Source organism: Vanrija pseudolonga, chromosome 3 (assembly GCF_020906515.1).
Source record: "Vanrija pseudolonga chromosome 3, complete sequence".
Classification (NCBI taxonomy): domain Eukaryota; kingdom Fungi; phylum Basidiomycota; class Tremellomycetes; order Trichosporonales; family Trichosporonaceae; genus Vanrija; species Vanrija pseudolonga.
The window spans coordinates 3,614,921-3,633,019 of NC_085851.1; the positions used below are offsets into that span (position 1 = coordinate 3,614,921).

Genomic DNA, 18,099 nt, shown 5'->3' on the forward strand with positions numbered 1-18,099 from the left:
CTGAGCGTTCGATGCACTGGCATTGTAGGTAGTCACCGGGGGTATGGCACCTCGGTGCAGGGGTGCCACTCGAGCTCGGTTGTGGAATGACGTGTCGTTTCTACACGTGCGCCTTGCCGCCACCCCTCTCGCTTCCCTGCCAGTGCCGTCAGTGGTGTGATGCGCGCGCACCGCCAACCGACCCACCACTCACATCCATCGACTGCCATCTTGGTCACTCACTCTCCAAGCGCATCGTATCTCCAGCACGGAGCGCACCTACACACACCCCTACCTAATAAACAACACTATCCAACATGGTGCGTGCGGCAGGCGAGTCGCAATGGGCGTGCTGACAACGATACAGGCAGGTGCTATGGACCGGGCCAGGAAGGAGCTCCCCAAGGTAAGCTAGCTGCTGCTGCTCGCCGCGACGATAGCGCTGACACGCCTGCAGATCCGGGATGAGCACCGCGAGAGCATGTTCGGCACGGTGTTCTCGTAAGTACTGCCTGCAGAAGAGAACCATTCGGCGCAGTGGACGCAATACTAACCCCGCCAAGCGTCTCGGGACCCGTCGTCATCGGCGAGAACATGCGCGGATGCGCAATGTACGAGCTTGTCCGTGTCGGCCACGACGAGCTGGTCGGTGGTGAGTGTGCTAGGCAGGACTGTCAGCTAGTAGCCGCTCACACCCACCCCAGAGGTCATTCGTATCGAGGCCGACCGCGCCACGATCCAGGTCTACGAGGAGACGTCGGGCGTGACGGTCGGCGACCCCGTCCTGCGTACCGGCAAGCCTCTTTCGGTCGAGCTTGGTCCCGGTCTCATGACCAACATTTACGAGTGAGTGGGCTGAGGTGGGGGGAGGGGTGGGAAGTTGGGCTTTGTCGCGCCGTGCTTCTTTTGCTACCCCGCTGGTCGGCTTGATAAGAGCTGGCCCGGCCTTATTGCCGCGACACAATGCCCTCACCCTCGACACGAACCATGCTGACCACTGCCCAGCGGTATCCAGCGCCCCCTCAAGGCCATCCAGGAGAAGTCGCAGTCGATCTACATTCCTCGTAAGTAAGCCTAGCCCAACCACCGCTCACCGCTCCAGGCGGAATCAACACCCAGGCCCTCGACCGCGAGATCAAGTGGGACTTTATCCCCGCCCAGTTCCGCGTCGGCGACCACCTGTCTGGCGGTGACATCTTCGGTTCGGTCTACGAGAACTCGCTCGTCGACAACCACAAGATCCTCCTCCCCCCTCGCGCGATGGGTACCATCACCCACATCGCCGAGAAGGGCGCCTACACTGTCGAGGATGTCGTCCTCGAGACCGAGTTTGAGGGCAAGAAGACGCAGCACACGCTCATGCAGCTCTGGCCCGTCCGTGCCCCCCGTCCCGTCGCGCAGAAGGAGACGGCCACGTTCCCCCTCTTCACTGGCCAGCGTGTCCTCGACGCCCTGTTCCCCTCGGTGCAGGGTGGCACGACCGCCATTCCCGGCGCTTTCGGCTGTGGCAAGACTGTCATCTCGCAGGCGCTCTCCAAGTTCTCCAACTCGGACATTATCATCTACGTCGGATGCGGCGAGCGCGGAAACGAGATGGCCGAGGTTCTTGCCGACTTCCCCGAGCTCACCCTCGAGCGTGACGGCCGTGAGGAGCCCATCATGAAGCGTACCGCCCTCGTTGCCAACACCTCCAACATGCCCGTCGCCGCCCGTGAGGCCTCGATCTACACTGGTATCACCCTCTCCGAGTACTTCCGTGACCAGGGCCAGAACGTGTCCATGATGGCCGACTCGTCGTCGCGCTGGGCCGAGGCTCTTCGTGAGATTTCCGGTCGTCTTGCCGAGATGCCCGCCGACTCGGGTTACCCCGCCTACCTCGGTGCCAAGCTCGCCGGCTTCTACGAGCGTGCTGGTAAGGTCCAGTGTCTTGGTTCGCCCAACCGTGAGGGTACTGTCTCGATTGTCGGAGCGTGAGTGGAGCCGTTACAAAATGGATCTTCGATAGCTAACACCACCCAGCGTCTCGCCTCCTGGTGGTGACTTCTCGGACCCCGTCACGTCGGCCACCCTCGGTATCGTGCAGGTCTTCTGGGGTCTCTCCAAGGCTCTTGCCCAGCGCAAGCACTTCCCCTCGGTTGACTGGAACGTGTCCTACTCCAAGTACCTCAACGTCCTCGAGCCCCACTACGAGAAGCACAACCCTGGCTTTGTTGACCTCCGTACCAAGGCCAAGGAGATTCTCCAGAAGGACAAGGACCTGGCAGAAATCGTTCAGCTCGTCGGCAAGTCGGCCCTCGGCGAGGGCGACAAGATTACGCTCGAGGTTGCCCGCATGCTCAAGGATGATTTCCTTCAGCAGAACGGTATCTCCGAGTACGACCGTTTCTGCCCCTTCTACAAGACGGTCGGCATGCTCAAGAACTTTATCACTTACCACGAGCTCGCGCAGAAGGCTGTCGAGTCTGGAGACTCGACGTGGGCCAAGATCCGCGACTCGACTGGCGACGCCCTGTTCAAGCTGTCGCAGCAGAAGTTCGAGTCGCCCAACACGCAGAGCGAGGCCGACATTACGGGCAAGTTTGACCAGCTCAACAATGAGATTGGCGAGGCGTTCCGCCGACTCCAGGAGTAATGTGCCGTCGTCCGTCGTCCGTTTGGGTGTGGTCTAAGTAGTGATTCAAATTCTAGACATGTAAGCGTTTGCACGCGGCGTGAAGCGAGCCGCGCCAAGCGCAGCGAGGCGAGGCGAAGCAAGGGTTGTTGTGGGTGAAGCCCATGCGTGGCGGCAAATCCTCATCGTCCCAATGACAACTGTACATTGCTTCATACTTCAGACTACTACATCCGACACTACGCCCCACAAACACACACTCTACACCCCGCCTATCGTCCAGCAGTCCAGCAGCCGTCAATGGTCCACGTCGAGCCGTTGACGTAGGACGCGCCCTCGGAGCTCATGAAGACGATCACGTCGGCGACCTCGTCGGCGCGGCCACGGCGGCCCATGTTGAACTTGTCGTCGGACAGGGCGTCGTTGAGGGGCTGGATGAACTGCTCGCGGGTCATGGGCGTGTCGATGACGCCGGGCGCGACGGCGTTGATCCTGATGCCGTTGACGGCGTTCTCGAGCGCCGCAGACTTGGTGAGGCCGACGACGGCGTGCTTGGTCGACACGTACGCGCCGAGGATGCCCGAGCCGACGAGGCCGGCGACGGACGCAAGGTTGACGATGCTGCCGCGGCTCTGGCGGACAGGGTCGGTGCCGGGGCTAGAGGGGGTCAGCTCGCCGCGGAGTTACGTCCCACGCCCACTCACGCGCCCGCCTTGTCCTGCTTGGCCATCTGCTTGAGCTCCTCGCGCTGGCAGAGAAAGAGCCCGCGCGCGTTGATGCTGACGAGCTTGTCGTACGCGTCGACCTCGACGCTCGACAGGTGCGAGTTGGGCCCGACGATGCCGGCCGCGTTGACGGCGTAGTCGATGCGCCCAAAGTGGCTCACGGCGGCCGCGACGAGGTTCTTGACGTCGTCCTCGTTGGCGACGTTGCACTTGACGGCCAGCACGTCGACGTCGGGCGCGGCCGCCTTGAGCTCGCCCGCGATCTTGGTCAGCGGCTCCTCATTGATGTCGGCGAGGACGAGGCGGCGGCAGTCGTTCTTGACGAATGTGCGGGCCGTCTGGGCGCCGATCTGGCCGTGGGTGAGCGGGACTGCAGTGGGGACGAGGCCAAGCTGCGGCCGACTTACTCCTGATGCCGCGCCGGTGATGAGCGCGACGCCGGGGGTGCTGAAGAGGGAGGCAGGCATGGTGTGTGTTTTTGTCTCTGTGTGTGCGTACGGGGTAGGTTGTATGCAGTGTGAAGTAAGGTCGTGGGCATTGATGCTGCCAGCGCGCCACGCTATTTGTACCCCAAGCCACCCGGGGCCGGCGGCCTGATTCACATTGTACTTGGCGAGGCTGTGGCCGGTCGGCTGGGCGCTGGCTGGCTGGCTGGTGGGTCCCCGGCCGAAGCTGTCTGGGCCGGCTCGACAATGCCTGCCCAGCGTGCGTGCGTGCGTGCGGATTATGCGGGTCGTCGTCGCTTCATGCCTACTGTAGCTGTAGCGACCGACCGACGTCAGCTGACTGCCCCCACAACAGACGCACGACCACAAGGTGACACCCAACTAGACATCTATCTCGGCTACATCTAGCCGCACAAGCAGGCACCCACTGCCGAGCGTCTGCCGAGCGTGCTAGCGTGCTACCGCGCTTGACGTGAGCGCGATGTGTAGCAGCGCGCAGCAGAGCATGATGGATGCACACACCAAGCGAAGGTGAGGCAAGGTTTGGCTCACATCATCATCCCGCGACAACGCCGAGGCCACATGACCTGTGCCGATCCTGGCCTCGGCATCTCGCCTACTCTATCCTCGCTTCAATCTGCGGCGGGCAAGACAACTCAATAAGCTTATGCACTGCCGGTCCGAAATAGTCGCGGTGGAAGCGACACTCCTCCACCACCCCACGGATTAGGACGCCGCGACGTGTGCACGAGCAGTGAATGGGCGGCGTGGCTGCGGCATTATGGTGGGTAGATATGACATCACGGTTTGTGGGGTGGGTGAGTGGGGTTGGGCGGGGATGGGAATTGGTCGCGGCGCCCGATGCCACTCTCGCCTCCCTTGGCCAGCCTCGATCTCAATCAATCTCGACACGACACCTGCCTTGGCGTGGCTGAGCACTTGCCGGCGGCAGCTTGGGGTGCCTTGCAGTTGTTGGCGAGACGAGGCGCGCAGCAGCGTCAGCAGCTCACGAGACACGAGACACGCGCACTCGCGCAAAGTACATTAACGCGCCGCGCGCACGTCCACCACCGCGGCGCCGCTTGGCGTCACGTCTCGCCTCCGCCACGCCTCGTATGACTGGCTGCTTCGCTATGGGCTGATCCCACCGCCGCTGCCGCCACACGAGCACCGACGCGTGCGTCGAAGTACCACCACAGTCTGCCTCACCCCCACAAGCACACCGCACACAGCTCGGCCATCGCCCGCCTCGAGTCCGTTGGAGGAGCCAGCCTGGCAGGCAGGCACGAGCCCAGCAGCCCGCTGTTTGGGCCTGTTCCCAGGCTTGTTGTCGGTGAAGCTCAGTGACGCAAGGCGTGTTTGCATCTCGACGGTGTTACTCTACCTCGTCGCGTGCCATGCCTGCTGCATGTATGTAGCGCGAGTCGTCGAGTGCGTGAGCATGCATCGCTGTGGACGTACCCGCCCGTGGCCGGTGGAGGTGTGACGCGCCGCGCCTTGGGGGCTGGGGGCGGCAGCGGCCACGCGCCCTGCCAGTCAGCCAGCCAGCCAGCCGCGAAAATGCTGCCGTTGGCCGTTGGCCGTTGGCGCGACGACCCGACGCGTCGTCTCGTCGCCGTCAGTCGGTCGTCGTTTGGTTTGGTCGCCACTGCACCACTGCGACATACACAACACCACTCGTCCTCACCACCACCACCACCACCACCACACACCACGCGCACGCCGCGTACGACACCATGCCGTCCCAGAAGCCGTCGACGCTCGAGGAGCTGTCAGAGAGGTAGGTGTTGCTAGGCCGGTGTCGGGGAGACGAAGCGCGTCGTTGCCCACGCCCCGACGCCGCGCTGCCGTGCTTGCATTCTGTACACCGCTGACGCTTCAGAATCATCTACTCGGAAAGATGTGAGTGCGCTGCTGAGGACAGTTTGGGTGCGCTTTGCATGGTGCGCCGCCTGCGCTTGGCGCCGCGCGCCGCCTCGAGTCGAGTCGTGCACACTTCTGCTTCGCGCCTTCGCGAGGCTGCGTGCTGCCTGAGGATTTGAGCGCACAAGCACACGCCGTCGACATGGGCAATATGGTCCTCCGCCGCCGCGGGGGACGACGCCGACGGCGGTTGGAGCATGCTCGCGACCACACACGCACCCATTACTGTCCCTCCCCGCCGCGAAGATTTACGCTGACCCGGTCGTCTGACTCGTGCGCTCCATCACGCTCCACTCGCTCGCTCACCTTGGCCTGCTCCCTGTGCTCCTCCTTGCCGCCGTGTCCCCACCGCGCCGCGCCCACCCCCTGCACAACGCCGCACACGTCCCCGAATACGCCGCACCTACGCCGCGCGCACGCACGCACGCACATGACGTGACCTCGACCTCGTCTCCCGCAGACTCGGACGACAAGTACGAGTACCGACACGTTATCCTCCCCAAACCAATGCTCAAGCTCATCCCAAAGAGGTACGCGTGTCGTACATGACCCTCGATGGACGTCTGCCCTTGCTTTGCTGACGCGATTGCCCCTTTTGGCGTCGGCCCCGAAAACAGCTACTTTGTGCCAGACGACTCGGGTCTGCTGAGGATTCTCGAGGAGCACGAGTGGCGTGGCATTGGCATCACGCAGAGTCTGGGCTGGCAGCACTTTGAGGTGCACGGTGAGTGCTTGTGCCAGTGACGCGTATGGGCGGGCCGCTGCCTGGTCGCGCGCGCGCGCGTTTTGATTAAAATCCACCACGAATACGCGCTGACGTCGCACCACCAGCTCCTGAGCCTCATATCCGTAAGTCAGGGATCTCGCGCCAGATTTTGCACTGTGTTATGTATGCTAACAGCACAGTCCTGTTCCGGCGACCACTCGTGGGTCTAACGAGCTCCGAAGTCCCACTGACCCATTCACAGCCTGGCAACTAGCCGCCCCCCACGTCGCGAAGCCTGGCAGGGCCAGCAGCTCGACCAAGACTCTGTAATATTCCCCTCGCGCCTTCATCTCATCCCTCGCACCCATCCTGCATCCAACTCATTCTGGGCAGTAGACCCGCCGCTCCTCATGACCCCCCCCTGTTCAGTATTATAGCAGCCGACTGTAGAATTGTCCGGTGCCGAGTCAATGTCATGGGTCTCACTGCAGTTGGCGAGGTTCGGCGAGGGTTTTGCCACTGACGCGCTCGTAACTGTGCCACACAACCACACCTGCAACCCGGAACCCATTTTGAAGAAGACTCTTCAGATACATCTAGTCACGCGCACGCATCTACCATGATCGTAGTGTCGAGAGCGAGGAATGATCGTCCGAGGGAGGCACGTAGAGAGAATCGACGTGACGAGACGCTTAGTCGAAGAGACCGAAGCCCATGTCGTCGTCGGACTCCTCCTTGGCCTCCTCCTTCTTCTCCTCGGCGGCGGGGGCGTCGGCACCGCCAGCGGCGGCAGCGGCACCACCGGCAGCGGCAGCGGGGGCGGCACCGCCCGAAGGAACCGAAGCGAGCTTCTGGGTGCCCTCAGCGATGAGCTGTGGGGGTTAGTAATTGTTCTTTTGTAGTCGGATCCGGTGGGTGGCAGGTTTGCAGGTTTGCAGGTTTGCAGGCAGGCAGGCACATGCGGGTCGAGGGCTGTCGTCTCCCATCTCTCGTCGCGCTCTCGTTCGTCGTTTCCGGCTCCCCGTTGTCGTCCCCTCTTCCCCCTCTCCCTCCTGCCCTCTTCCCTCGCCCTGCCTTGCCATGCCTTGCGTCCCATGCCACCCGTGGCCTAGCTCACCTCGTTGACGTCCTTGCCCTCAAGCTCCGAGATGAGCTTGGTGAGGCGGTCGGCGTCGGCCTCGATGCCAACGGTCTCGAGGAGAGCCTTGACGTCGGCGGCCGAGGGGGAGGCGTTGCCGCCGGACTGGAGGAGGAGGTAGGCAGCGAGGTGCTTCATTCTGGCGGTGTGCGTTAGTTTGCTGTTGCTGCTGCTGTCGATCCCCAGCCCCAACCCCGACCCGCGCTCACTTTTCGTAGGGCGACGTAAACCGATTTAAGCTGTTACAGCAGGAATACGCTTGAGGCCTGGTCGACGGTCAGATATATGAGGCTGGTGGGAGGGGAGGGGTGCCGGCGCGCGATGCTCACCTGGTTGGAGGATGGGCAGAAGCGAGACGACTCTGCGAAAGATTCAAGAGGCTTCGGTGTGGGTGGGTGGGGGTGCGCAACGACTCGCAGAGCCAGAAACGACGGAACCGGACAACGGAAGCAAAACGGCACCGAATGGATTCTGGCTGTCGGGGATAAGTTATCGCCTACGGGCCTATTGGCGGTAGGCGCGGAGATGGACTTTGCACGCCTATGAAACCAATGTTTACTTCCGGCCCCTCCTTCCCACCAAGTGGAGGCTGTCCACTGCGTGTTGGGCGTGTCAATGACGATGCTGCCAGTGGCAAGAGCCCGACCAGCATCATCGCGCACCTCGACCACACCAACGACAACATGGACACGCCGCCATACCGCCAGCGCCAGCGGAGAAGAATCGTCCCGCGTGAAGCGACACCAGTCACGAGGGAACTACACCCCCGCACGCCGCTAGGCCAGATCTCGACCAACACCTCTGCTCGGCCCCTCCAGCGCCCTGTACCCCCGCCCCCCGGCTCAGCAGTGAAGACCCTCCGCATCGCGTTCCAGGACACTCCGCCGCAGCTGAGGGAGCTTGAGGCCGCTTGGCGTAAGCGGCGTGCCGAGCAGCTGGATGCCGCGGTACCGGTAGCGACCGCGTCGGCGTCGAGGCCGGTGTCAACCGCAGCGGCCGTGCTCGGCGCGCCTGGGAGGAGGGTGCGCTTCGGGCACGAGGAAGATGAGATGCCGCTCGCGGAAGTGGAATCTGGAGTTGACTTTGTCGCCGTGTCGTCCTTTGCGGAGTCGGACGCCCCGGTAACCCCGCCCTCGGCAGCTATGGTTACGGCTCCGACGCCCATGGCGGGCTTCCCGCCCACGCCGCCATCGTCCCCACCTCCCTTACACGCCCATACGCTACAGACGGGGGATGCTCATAGGTTGAACTCTAGTCGACGGCCACTCCCAGGACCCCAGCAGCATCGTGGCTCGACGGATCGCCCCCGATCCACCCCGCCGGTGCCGCTGATACGGTCCCACCGCCTCGCGCCGACTAGCACGTCCATACCCGTAGGATCAAACAACGACGCGCTGGTCGTCAACCCACCGAGTTATCCCAATGCGCTCGTATTCTCCCTTCAAAACGGGCGCACAAGAGTACGAGTGTCCCGGGATGGCGACTCAGCGGCGGTATCAACACTCCGCAGAGGCGAGCGTACACGGTTCACTCTGCGACACTGCGACCACGCAACATGGAGTGCGTTAGAGCGCAAGCTATGGTCGCGGCTATTCGACATGCTAGAGGCCGCGGAGACACGCACACCGAGGGTGAGTGGCGGTTGCGAGCCATCTGACGCCAGGTCAAGTTGTTCACCGCGATGGGCGACCTCGTGATCACCTGTTCCGACCCGCCGGATATAATCCTCTCCTTTTCCGTCAATCCAGCATCAGACGACTCGGCGGCTCCAGCGGAGGGGCTTACACGCCGGAAGGCTCGAGTACGGTACTCGCGCAAGAGCGGCACGGTGACACTGGATACGGCGAGCAAGACCACGAGCACTGGCGCGAGCGGGTCAAACACGCTGAGGACGAGAAGAACGGCGCAATCGGGGAGAACGGAGGAGGGTGCTGCCACCCGGGAAGATGACACCGCTGCGCTCGGCATCTTGGTCGGCGACGACTGGAGCGAGCTCGAGCGCGAGGCTGTGAGGCGGCTGGTGAGCCTCCGGGAGGAGTGGGAGAGGGGGTCGCCACAGCCATTGTTGTAAACGCACACAGTCGCTATCCTGTACTACGACGTGGCGCGTCGTCCTGTACAACATTGTACCCATGCATAGCACTGTGCTGTAACCAAATGCTGTCGCCGGATCGATGTCGACACGGGCCGCCACACACCCCAGCCACGTGGAAATGCCCCCGCGTTTTACCATCTCCTCAACGGACAGAGTCGCTGCCAACTGAGATTTCGCGCAACCGACTTCGACCTCGACATCACCGTCATACCTCTCCACAGCCATGCTCGGCCGACCACTGCACGCCGCACGGAGCGGCGCGTCGCTCGCGCAGCGCGCCATGTCGTCGGTGCCCTCGTCGTCGTCGGCGCAGAAGCCGCGGACACCTGCCGAGCCCCCCGCAATCGACCCGTCGCTGCTGCACCGGACGATTGTGCCGACGACCGACGTGCGCCGGCACCCCGACTACCCCAACCGCTTCCCGGACCAGCCGGTACACAAGCACATCAACCACGAGATCCGGGTGATCCAGAACCCGCCGTCGGAGAAGTCGCTGCCCGAGCGCATGGGCGGCGACGACTTTGCCAAGTCGGGCCAGCTCATCTCGGCCATCACGGGCCTTGATATCCTCGAGCTGCGGAACCTCGTCCGCAAGGAGGGCTCGACGCACCCCGTCGTCCAGATGACCACCAAGGGCAAGCAGGTCAGCCACTACGCCTTCATGATTGCCGGCGACCCGAAGCGCGGCCTCGTCGGCGTCGGCCGCGGCAAGGCCGAGGAGATGGGCGAGTCGCTCGAGGGCGCGTTCCGCAAGGGTGGGTCGGGTGCCGAGGAGCTAGGATGGATGTTCAGTCACTGACCCCACCCCCAGCCACCCTCTCAATGGACTACGTGCCCAAGTTTGAGAACCGCACGCTCTGGGGACAGGGCAAGGACCTCGAGTTCAAGTGGCGCTCGACCAAGGTGATCATGCGCGCCCGCCCGCCCGGATTCGGCCTGCAGGTCCCCCGCGTGCTGCACAACCTCTTCACGGCGTGCGGTATCCGCGACGCGTCGGCCACGATCGAGGGCTCGCGTAACCCCAGTCAGGTGCTGCACGCTGCCATCCAGATTCTGCACGGCGGAGTGAGTAAACCAACACGACAACAACGAGAAACGCAGCTGACACCCCGCCCCAGGCCAACCCCCCAGGACTTGGCTCGGGTAACGGCCACAAGGGTCGTCGTGAGGACAAGGGCGCCGGCATGCGGACCGTCCCCGAGATTCAGCGCCAGAGGGGCCGCTGGGCGACCGACATCAGCCACCGCCGATAGACAGACGGTCGTGGTGGTTTATTGTCGCTCGCTTGCATTCCCCATCATAGTTTCCCATGCACAGATCACAGATTGATGAAGAGGGGGGGGGGGGGGGGGGGGGGATCCGAGGCGGCAGGCGATGGTTGCGTACTGCTACCGGTGTGGGCTGCTTGCGAGACGATAAAGTGCGGTCGAACACACGCGCGAGTGGGGCCACCTCCGCAACCCGTGCCCACCCACTTTTTCCACATCGAATGCATGTAACGAGACTCATATGCCACAGGTAACAAAGATACACAGATCGTATAACAACAAGGAGCCACAGCGGTGGGGTTCAATGCTCACTGCTGGCCGGTAGACAGCCGGCCGAGCACGGCTAGCAAGACAATGGCGACGAGCCATCGCCAGGAAGGCATCCACGGCCGGCCATGCTGCTCGCGTGCGTGAAGCACCTGCTGCTGCTGCGCTACCTGTTGTTGGGCGGGTTCTGTGTCGGCGGGGATAGGGGGTTGGACGGCGGGGGATTGAGTGCGGGTGGGGGCGGCGGTGGAAAGGGGTGATGAGCGGACTGACGACACGGGCGTGTCGACATCAGAGGCGGCGGCGGCGCGCTTCAGTTCTGCAACCTCGATGAGCGCTAGGTTAGCGACAGGGCTTGATGTGCCGGTCGCAATGCTTACCGTGCTGCCCTTCTGCTGGCCCATGTCGGGGAGGTCGGTCATGTTAGGGGTGGCGTACTGCAGGTCAGACAATGCCACTCGGCTCGTAGCTCACTGAAGGGAAGATGTCCTGTGGATTGTCAGCGGGAGGACCTTGAAGCGTATGTTACCCACCTTGAACTTCTTGCTCTTGAGGTTGAACGCGTGCGACTGGGTAGCAAGCTGGCGCTTCTGCTCGTCGGTCGTCTTGACCGCACCGGCAGTGATCTCGTCGCTCAGCATGAAGCTGAGGAGGCCGGTGAGGATGGTCGCGACAGACCAAGCCGCGTTCCAAGTGCTGGGGTGGCTGGGGCGTCAGCTGCGTTCACGTATCGAGGGACCACCAGCTCACTAAGATGTCATGCTCATGCAGATCTTGACACCCGGCTCGAAGCGGCCCGAAGGCGTGAACATCTTGACATCAGGCGGCTTGAAGGCTGCGGGTGTGAGCTGTGCCAACATGCTGGAATAGCTCACGATAGTCGCTGGGGAACCAGATCAGTCCGTGGTACTCGCCGCCCGCGTATGGTGTGTCGGGAGGGCCACGCTGCGGAGTCAGTCGTCCGTTCTTCCGCATCCCATCGCTCATCAGTCGAGCTGGCCGCGTCGCTTGCTCACAATGATGAAGTGCCCTAACTGTCAGCGGCTGGTACCCCACACGACCACTCACAGTCGAGGATGTTCTTCTCCTCAGGCACCGCCCAGATGAATGGGGGTGGAGACTTCTGCATGGCGAGGTACTCCTGTGAGATGTTAGAGCGCGCTCCCTCGGCGGCGCTGTGAGCCTTGGGCGCACCTTCTGGAGCTGGGCGGTGTCAGTAGGGGCACGACAAGCGAGCTGAGCTGTTGCCACCACGGGCGCCGACGTACCCTCTTTTGTGCGACCTTGGACGCCATCTTGGACTAGAGGCTCGACCCTCGGCAAGGTGGTGGAGAGTGAGCGTGCGCGGAGGCTGGAGTGTTGGAGTCAAGTCGAGGAAGGGTGGAAATCCAACACGATCAACAATGGGGCAAGCAGGTGTCCCACCACGGCGACGACGACTGCGCGGGCTTGGGGCGGCGAACCGCCGTCGCGTGGGTGATGGACGGCCGGCGGGCGGGGACTAGACAGACGGATTGATACCGCACTAAGGTTTACGTGGCATTTTTGGGCATCATCCCATCACTGCTGTATATCCGGAGATTACCCCTTGTCAACAATGATGTGAGGACTAATGGTCGTTGCAGTCTGCATTGTTGACGAGACTGCATGGGTGTGATGGCGGTGTCGAGGAGGCGGGAGAGGAGTGGAGGTGTGGCTCTCTCGCAGTGCACCGCCCAAAGGGAATCCCCCATATCACAAGCTTAGAAGAGCACTGCCACTGGGACCCGCCTCGCTCGCTCGTCCTTTGGGCAGCCGATTGGCGGATCCCTCACTGCCAAACAACACCGGCAGCACCTCGGGACGCTCACAACGGGCAGGTGGCAACATACCCCAGATAGCGACTTCCCCAGCCCTCCCTCCAGCTCGCCCAGTGGCGAATCGGCGACCTGGAAGCCACTGGAACGAGTGCTCGATCTCCGACGCACTCGGGCTTCTATCCACTGGGAAGCTCGGACGGAGCATGCAAAGTGCCTGTGCGAACGAGGCCTGCTATCGCACGGCCAACTGATTGCTCATAGCTCGCCGAATTGGCACTCGTCCCGGGTCCGCACAGGCTGTGCGAGTCGGTCGTGCGCAGCGCGCGTCATGGCGAAGGGCAGCCGGTACGTCGGCGGACACGGCTGTGAGCTGTGAACTGCCCGTGTGCAATGTGCGTCCTGAGGGCAGCACTGGCGTCGCGATCGGCGCCGCCCTTCGAGGTGCGCTTGGGCCTTCCTTGCCAATCGGCGCAGCAGTAGCAGCCACTCGGCGACCGATATGACGGCAAGGCGCTGCTGGCGCTCCCCAACGGGAGAACAATGTAGAAGCGAGTCGAGTCGAGAGGCACTGGGTTCCGACTTCCTCTCCGTGGGGCTCATTGGTGGCCAGTGTAGGGTCGCCGAGGCTGGTATCCGATTGATTGGGCACGCCGCATCGCCACTGCTGTCATTGTGCAGGATCAAGTCATGGTGTTCAGGAGCTGATCGCCAGCGTGGGGCGGGGCCACAAGGGCAGGCCTGGTAGGCCAATGGCGGGGTAAGGATCGTGGATGCATTGGCGGACTATCAACTGCCACTCTGTCGAATGCACCTCTGCAAGTGGTTGGAAACAAGGTTGCGGTCAGTGTATGCGATCCTGGTCGCGTGCTGCTCCTGCAGTTGCAGCTTTGAGGGGGATGGGTAATTGTGGGTGGGACCACCTGACCTGTTCAAGGTACAGGGTGGGGGAAGGTGGAGTGGAGCCGAGTGGTCGCATGATGTGTCGGTCGTCGGACCACAAACAACAACCAACAGCACACGACCTTGGCGTGTCTTAATCTTATTGGATTACGGCGGTAATTCAGCTTTGGATTTCGCCTGCCTGCGACAGGTTGAAATTTTGAAAATACAAATCAGTGTCGTCTGGCCGTCTCGGATCGGTGGGTTCGGTGGGGAGGCCGGCGCAGGTGGGTGTCAGGGAAGGAAAGGGTGGGTGGGCCAAGTGAGGCTTGGGGGATAGGCAGCACTCGACACGACATGACGAGAGTTGCACAAGTGGCAGTCTGCTCCACCTCTTTGCTTGCGCGCGAGTGCGTGACCATTGCGCGGGGTGTGTCAGTGTCATGTGCGAGTTAGCGCGTTCTCGTGGTAGGTATGTGACGAAGCAGCAGTATGCAGAAGTTACGCATGTGCGTCGGTTCCGGGGCGTGGTGGCGGCTGGCTGGCTCGAGTCGGCTGTCGTGCCGTGTGCTACCTGCTGCTTGCTGCGTGACGACGATGCTTCTCACTGGTGGCGCGTGTCGGTGCGTCGTCGCCGCCGTCGTCGCTGCTGCCCATCATCTTGCTGCATCTCTCCCTCTCCGCCGCCAGGTTCCAGGCCGGCCTTGACGTCTTCTCTTCTGTCTTGCCAAAAAAAAAAAGTTGCACCTTTGCCCTTCGTCCGCCGTCATGTCCGCCGTTGTCGGTGTCGGTACAAGTTCAGGGTAAAAATGGCGTGTCGCCCTGAACCTGAGCGTGTGCTGTTCCGCCCAATTGCTCTATTCAGGAAAAATCTTAACAAAAGTTGCAAGCCCGCCTGCATATGCCCCTCGCTGCCCCTGGCTGGGCTGGGCCGTCTCGTCTTCCGCCGCCGCCGCCGCCGCCGCCGCCGCCTGCAGAATTCTTGTGCAACCACTTGCAACCAACTTGAATCTCACTCATCTACACAACTACATCGCACTCGCACCACCATCAGCTCGCAGCTACAAGCAAACCCACTCCTTTACAAGGGGCCATCTCCAACGAGGCCACCATAACGGACTGCATCCCCAGTCCAACACTTCAGCCCAATCGCTTGGTCTAGCCACGTTCCATGTCGGCAACCTTCTCGCAGCCATCCCCCCCTTCCCTCTCGCACGACCACCCAACAAATAGGCGTCACAACCTCATCGCCACCCAACTCGGCCAAAACAAGCTCTACATTCACCTGTTCTCTTCTCAGAACCACTACAAGATACACTGTGCTTGAAAAGGCGTCCGCTTGACGCCACTCGATGTCCATCACGATGAATTCAAGCGCGGGGAGGAAGGGCAAACGAGGTAAGTTTGTGTGTGGGGGGGCGCGCGTGGTGTGTGTGTGGGTGGCCATGTGTGTCTTTGCTTCGCGCCGCCTTTTCGGATCAAAGGACGCGTCCATCTTCTCTGAGCGAGGGCGCGCGCCTGTGCGCACACAACATGGTAGACCAGACAACGCGACGTTGATACATGGACGAGCATGATTTGATTGAACAAACGCTCACGCGACTTGCAGGCCCAACCTCCCCTTCCAACTCAACCCACTCTCCGCCCATCAACACTTCCCCCCTCCCAAAAATCAAACTTTCTATTCGTCCAACCACACCCCAGAGCCGCGCCTCGTCCTCTGGCCCACGGTCACGCGGACAGTCGTCGAGCAACCAGCGACGCAGCGTCTTCTCAGACAGCAGCAGCAGTTCCTCGGACCTGACCCCAGCCGATGACGACGAGACCGAGGACGAAGACATCAACTATATGCCTATTCCTATCCGCAAAAGCAAAAAGAGAGAGTCCCTTCCATCTGCTACCCCGTCGTCAAAGGACAAGGGCAAGGGGAGAGCATTTGGCAGCTCGCCTCATACCATCCCCGCAACGACACAGGAGCGGCCTTCCATGGCACCACGCCCCACAACCTCTGGCCCTAGCGGCCGCGAGAGGAAACGCAAGCTCAAGTTAGGTGAAGTCGCTCGCCGTCGCGCTCGCGATGACAAGTTTGGCTTCGGCGGCGATCGGTTTGGCGGCAGCGTGGTAAGTGGCTTGGGATTGCCAGGTGGGCGCCAACAGGGAACTGACCGATTGTCGCAGACTCCCACACAAACAAGATTCCCCAAGCCGCCAATCGACTCTGACTCTACCTCATCTTATGGCGACGACGAGAGTGACAGGGAGAACACCCAATCTCTATTTGCCGGCGATGAGACCGAGGACGAGGCAATTGGAGGCCTTCCCGAGGCGTTTGCAGGCCAAGAGATCGAAGACCTCCACTATGGCGCTGGTCCTGTTGTGCCACAAGCCGACGACGACACCGAACAGGAATGGTGGCAGGAGGAGGAAGACGACGAGGACGTTATCGCTCAGCTGAGCGGTTCCGACATCGAAAACATGCAGTCGCAGTCGTCTGTCCACGCCTCCGACTCGGACGACCCAATGTCTTCCTCGGAGACCTCGGACACGGACGAGGCCCTGGACGAGTTTGGCTTCCCCCAGCCCTTTGGTACCGGCGAAGCTGAGGCTGCCTCGGATGCGCCTCTTATTCTCATGGAGAACTGGGACGGCCAGTTCGTGCTCGTCCAGCCCCGCAACGACCGCTCGCGTGCTACAAGGCGTGGAGAGCGTTCATCTAGGACCGGCGGTTCCGTTGGCGAGAGCGCTTCAGCTTCTGCTGGCGAGCAGCAGCTCGTCATCGATGCCGACGCCGACGACACGGACAGCGACTGGTCGGGCCTCGACGGCGATGACGACGGAGGCGACACGACCGACTCCATGGCCGAGGAGGACATGCCCGTCCTCGATAGCCCTGCCTTGGACGAGATCATCGGCCAACAGCTCACCTCTGGCTTTGGCGGCGTCACTTCCCTGGCGGACCTCGACATCTCCAGCCTCGATGTGGCAAACCTGGACGTCTCTGGCCTGGATGTGACCAACCTGGACGTCGCTGCCTTGGACATGGCTGCCCTTGACATGGGCAACCCGTCCATTGTCATCACGGATATGACTGTCGACTCACCAGCCCTGTCAACCACCAGCTCGCTCTCCACTCCTGCGCCTGCCACTGTGGCACCCGTCACTCCTGTTCCCGTCGTCACTCCTGCCGCGGCACCTGCTCTTCCCATGATGGGCACTTTCCACGTCAGCGACGAGCCATGTGCCCACGCGGTCATTGACGGCACCGGTGTCACCACAAAGTCGCCGTTTACGCGCCGTCGCCGTACAAAGACTTCGGACACGGCCTCCATCTCGTCGACTGTCAAGCGCCGCTCAAGCCTCAACTCGACTGACCCCTTCTCGCCCAGCGTCAAGAAGGTCCGCTACTCGTCGATCCCAGGTCACCCTCGATACATTGCAGCTCGTCGTGCCGCCCAGGCGCTGGTCGACGAGCGCGAGTCTACACCTTCCGAGGACGAGGCTGCCTTCTCGCTCGAGGACATGCTCGACGCGTCGGTGCTTAGAGTCAACGACCTTGACGGTGACGAGGCCGCTGGCGAGACCCAGGACCAGCTGAGGCACCTCTTCCGCTTCGACAAGGTGCCAGTGTCCATGTACATGCGCCGCAACTTTGCCTCGTCCAAGCGGGCCCAGCACGACCACTCTCCTGTCCAGAGCGTCGCGTACAACGCGTACTCGTCGCCTATCGGAAGGAGCAGCCACGGCCCTACTGCCCTTGGCGACACGCTCATGGCACCCCAGCACCCGGCCAGCCGGATGCTGATTTCTCCTCTGCTCCAGCCGACCGAGTATGACGAGTCGTCGGCTCTGAGCCGCAAGGACCGTCGCAAGGCTCGCAAGCGCGGCGAGGTCGCTCCTCTGCAGATTTAAGCCCTGGACATGATTGTGGACGACGTGAAACGAAGCATGGCTTTCAAGCGCTGAAGGCATCACTTTCCTCCTTTCCCAACCACCACCACCACCACCCTGCACATTCCCCACACCCCTTCCCCCCACCTACCCACCCACGAATCAACGAAACAAACAGCATAACAAATACTAGAAGTGAAGAGAAGAAAAAAAAATGGGCCGAGCCGGTCCTGGTGTCGGAACAGAGTCTCTATGTGTCTCCAGTCTCCCTTTTGTCAAATCAAATACTGTGTCAATAGGCCCCAGTTATCACCGCCAGTCTCGTTGGGATGAATATGTGGTCTGAAATTGGTCTCTGTTGCATTGGATCTACAA

At 62.0% G+C, this 18,099-nt stretch overlaps 8 protein-coding genes across 8 annotated transcripts; 5 read left to right on the plus strand and 3 right to left on the minus strand.

Annotated features, from left to right (window-relative positions):
- Positions 1-211: 211 nt before the first annotated feature.
- Positions 212-2,689, plus strand: VHAA (V-type proton ATPase catalytic subunit A). Its single transcript, XM_062771487.1, has 8 exons — positions 212-299; positions 347-385; positions 437-480; positions 543-631; positions 684-825; positions 985-1,043; positions 1,082-1,949; positions 1,999-2,689. The coding sequence occupies exons 1-8, from the start codon at positions 297-299 to the stop codon at positions 2,609-2,611; spliced, it is 1,857 nt and encodes a 618-aa protein (XP_062627471.1). The 5' UTR covers positions 212-296; the 3' UTR covers positions 2,612-2,689.
- A 39-nt stretch (positions 2,690-2,728) lies between these two features.
- Positions 2,729-3,832, minus strand: lvr (Levodione reductase). The gene is given in 3 exon segments (XM_062771488.1): positions 2,729-3,247; positions 3,295-3,707; positions 3,723-3,832. 3 exon segments carry the CDS (start codon positions 3,780-3,782, stop codon positions 2,863-2,865), a joined length of 858 nt encoding a protein of 285 aa, XP_062627472.1. The 5' UTR covers positions 3,783-3,832; the 3' UTR covers positions 2,729-2,862.
- A 1,615-nt stretch (positions 3,833-5,447) lies between these two features.
- Positions 5,448-6,976, plus strand: CKS1_0 (Cyclin-dependent kinases regulatory subunit). Its single transcript, XM_062771489.1, has 7 exons — positions 5,448-5,541; positions 5,644-5,663; positions 6,145-6,214; positions 6,302-6,408; positions 6,516-6,537; positions 6,591-6,610; positions 6,653-6,976. The coding sequence occupies exons 1-7, from the start codon at positions 5,498-5,500 to the stop codon at positions 6,718-6,720; spliced, it is 351 nt and encodes a 116-aa protein (XP_062627473.1). The 5' UTR covers positions 5,448-5,497; the 3' UTR covers positions 6,721-6,976.
- Positions 6,977-7,082: 106 nt separating this feature from the next.
- Positions 7,083-7,914, minus strand: RLA2 (60S acidic ribosomal protein P2; the record flags this gene model as incomplete). The annotated part of the gene is made up of 4 exons (XM_062771490.1): positions 7,858-7,914; positions 7,738-7,794; positions 7,508-7,667; positions 7,083-7,262 (listed from the first exon to the last, which is right to left on the minus strand). The coding sequence occupies exons 3-4, from the start codon at positions 7,664-7,666 to the stop codon at positions 7,083-7,085; spliced, it is 339 nt and encodes a 112-aa protein (XP_062627474.1). The 5' UTR covers position 7,667; positions 7,738-7,794; positions 7,858-7,914.
- A 297-nt stretch (positions 7,915-8,211) lies between these two features.
- Positions 8,212-9,599, plus strand: LOC62_03G004966 (uncharacterized protein; the record flags this gene model as incomplete). Its single annotated transcript, XM_062771491.1, has 2 exons — positions 8,212-8,550; positions 9,192-9,599. The coding sequence occupies 2 exons, from the start codon at positions 8,212-8,214 to the stop codon at positions 9,597-9,599; spliced, it is 747 nt and encodes a 248-aa protein (XP_062627475.1).
- Positions 9,600-9,816: 217 nt separating this feature from the next.
- Positions 9,817-10,958, plus strand: MRPS5 (37S ribosomal protein S5, mitochondrial). Its single transcript, XM_062771492.1, has 3 exons — positions 9,817-10,378; positions 10,435-10,688; positions 10,742-10,958. Exons 1-3 carry the CDS (start codon positions 9,847-9,849, stop codon positions 10,874-10,876), a joined length of 921 nt encoding a protein of 306 aa, XP_062627476.1. The 5' UTR covers positions 9,817-9,846; the 3' UTR covers positions 10,877-10,958.
- Positions 10,959-11,199: 241 nt separating this feature from the next.
- On the minus strand, positions 11,200-12,528 carry UBC6 (Ubiquitin-conjugating enzyme E2 6; the record flags this gene model as incomplete). Its single annotated transcript, XM_062771493.1, has 6 exons — positions 12,427-12,528; positions 12,227-12,306; positions 12,034-12,188; positions 11,909-11,993; positions 11,692-11,863; positions 11,200-11,595 (listed from the first exon to the last, which is right to left on the minus strand). Exons 3-6 carry the CDS (start codon positions 12,143-12,145, stop codon positions 11,200-11,202), a joined length of 765 nt encoding a protein of 254 aa, XP_062627477.1. The 5' UTR covers positions 12,146-12,188; positions 12,227-12,306; positions 12,427-12,528.
- A 2,330-nt stretch (positions 12,529-14,858) lies between these two features.
- Positions 14,859-18,053, plus strand: LOC62_03G004969 (uncharacterized protein). The gene is made up of 3 exons (XM_062771494.1): positions 14,859-15,234; positions 15,446-15,957; positions 16,015-18,053. The coding sequence occupies exons 1-3, from the start codon at positions 15,189-15,191 to the stop codon at positions 17,743-17,745; spliced, it is 2,289 nt and encodes a 762-aa protein (XP_062627478.1). The 5' UTR covers positions 14,859-15,188; the 3' UTR covers positions 17,746-18,053.
- Positions 18,054-18,099: the final 46 nt, after the last annotated feature.

What these genes read in the sequence shown, in the direction of transcription:
- VHAA (XM_062771487.1), top strand. An exon ending in CTCATGACCAACATTTACGA is followed by an intron (nt 826 to 984) that starts GTGAGTGGGCTG and finishes ACCACTGCCCAG; the next exon opens with CGGTATCCAGCGCCCCCTCA. An exon ending in ACTGTCTCGATTGTCGGAGC is followed by an intron (nt 1,950 to 1,998) that starts GTGAGTGGAGCC and finishes AACACCACCCAG; the next exon opens with CGTCTCGCCTCCTGGTGGTG.
- lvr (XM_062771488.1), bottom strand. Translation starts at nt 3,782, where the DNA reads ATGCCTGCCTCCCTCTTCAGCACCCCCGGCGTCGCGCTCATCACCGGC. An exon ending in AAGCAGGACAAGGCGGGCGC is followed by an intron (nt 3,248 to 3,294) that starts GTGAGTGGGCGT and finishes GACCCCCTCTAG; the next exon opens with CCCCGGCACCGACCCTGTCC.
- CKS1_0 (XM_062771489.1), top strand. Translation starts at nt 5,498, where the DNA reads ATGCCGTCCCAGAAGCCGTCGACGCTCGAGGAGCTGTCAGAGAG. An exon ending in CCTGAGCCTCATATCCGTAA is followed by an intron (nt 6,538 to 6,590) that starts GTCAGGGATCTC and finishes CTAACAGCACAG; the next exon opens with TCCTGTTCCGGCGACCACTC. An exon ending in TCCTGTTCCGGCGACCACTC is followed by an intron (nt 6,611 to 6,652) that starts GTGGGTCTAACG and finishes ACCCATTCACAG; the next exon opens with CCTGGCAACTAGCCGCCCCC.
- MRPS5 (XM_062771492.1), top strand. Translation starts at nt 9,847, where the DNA reads ATGCTCGGCCGACCACTGCACGCCGCACGGAGCGGCGCGTCGCTCGCG. An exon ending in CGAGGGCGCGTTCCGCAAGG is followed by an intron (nt 10,379 to 10,434) that starts GTGGGTCGGGTG and finishes CCCCACCCCCAG; the next exon opens with CCACCCTCTCAATGGACTAC. An exon ending in TCCAGATTCTGCACGGCGGA is followed by an intron (nt 10,689 to 10,741) that starts GTGAGTAAACCA and finishes ACCCCGCCCCAG; the next exon opens with GCCAACCCCCCAGGACTTGG.
- LOC62_03G004969 (XM_062771494.1), top strand. Translation starts at nt 15,189, where the DNA reads ATGTCCATCACGATGAATTCAAGCGCGGGGAGGAAGGGCAAACGAG. An exon ending in GGGGAGGAAGGGCAAACGAG is followed by an intron (nt 15,235 to 15,445) that starts GTAAGTTTGTGT and finishes CGCGACTTGCAG; the next exon opens with GCCCAACCTCCCCTTCCAAC. An exon ending in ATCGGTTTGGCGGCAGCGTG is followed by an intron (nt 15,958 to 16,014) that starts GTAAGTGGCTTG and finishes CGATTGTCGCAG; the next exon opens with ACTCCCACACAAACAAGATT.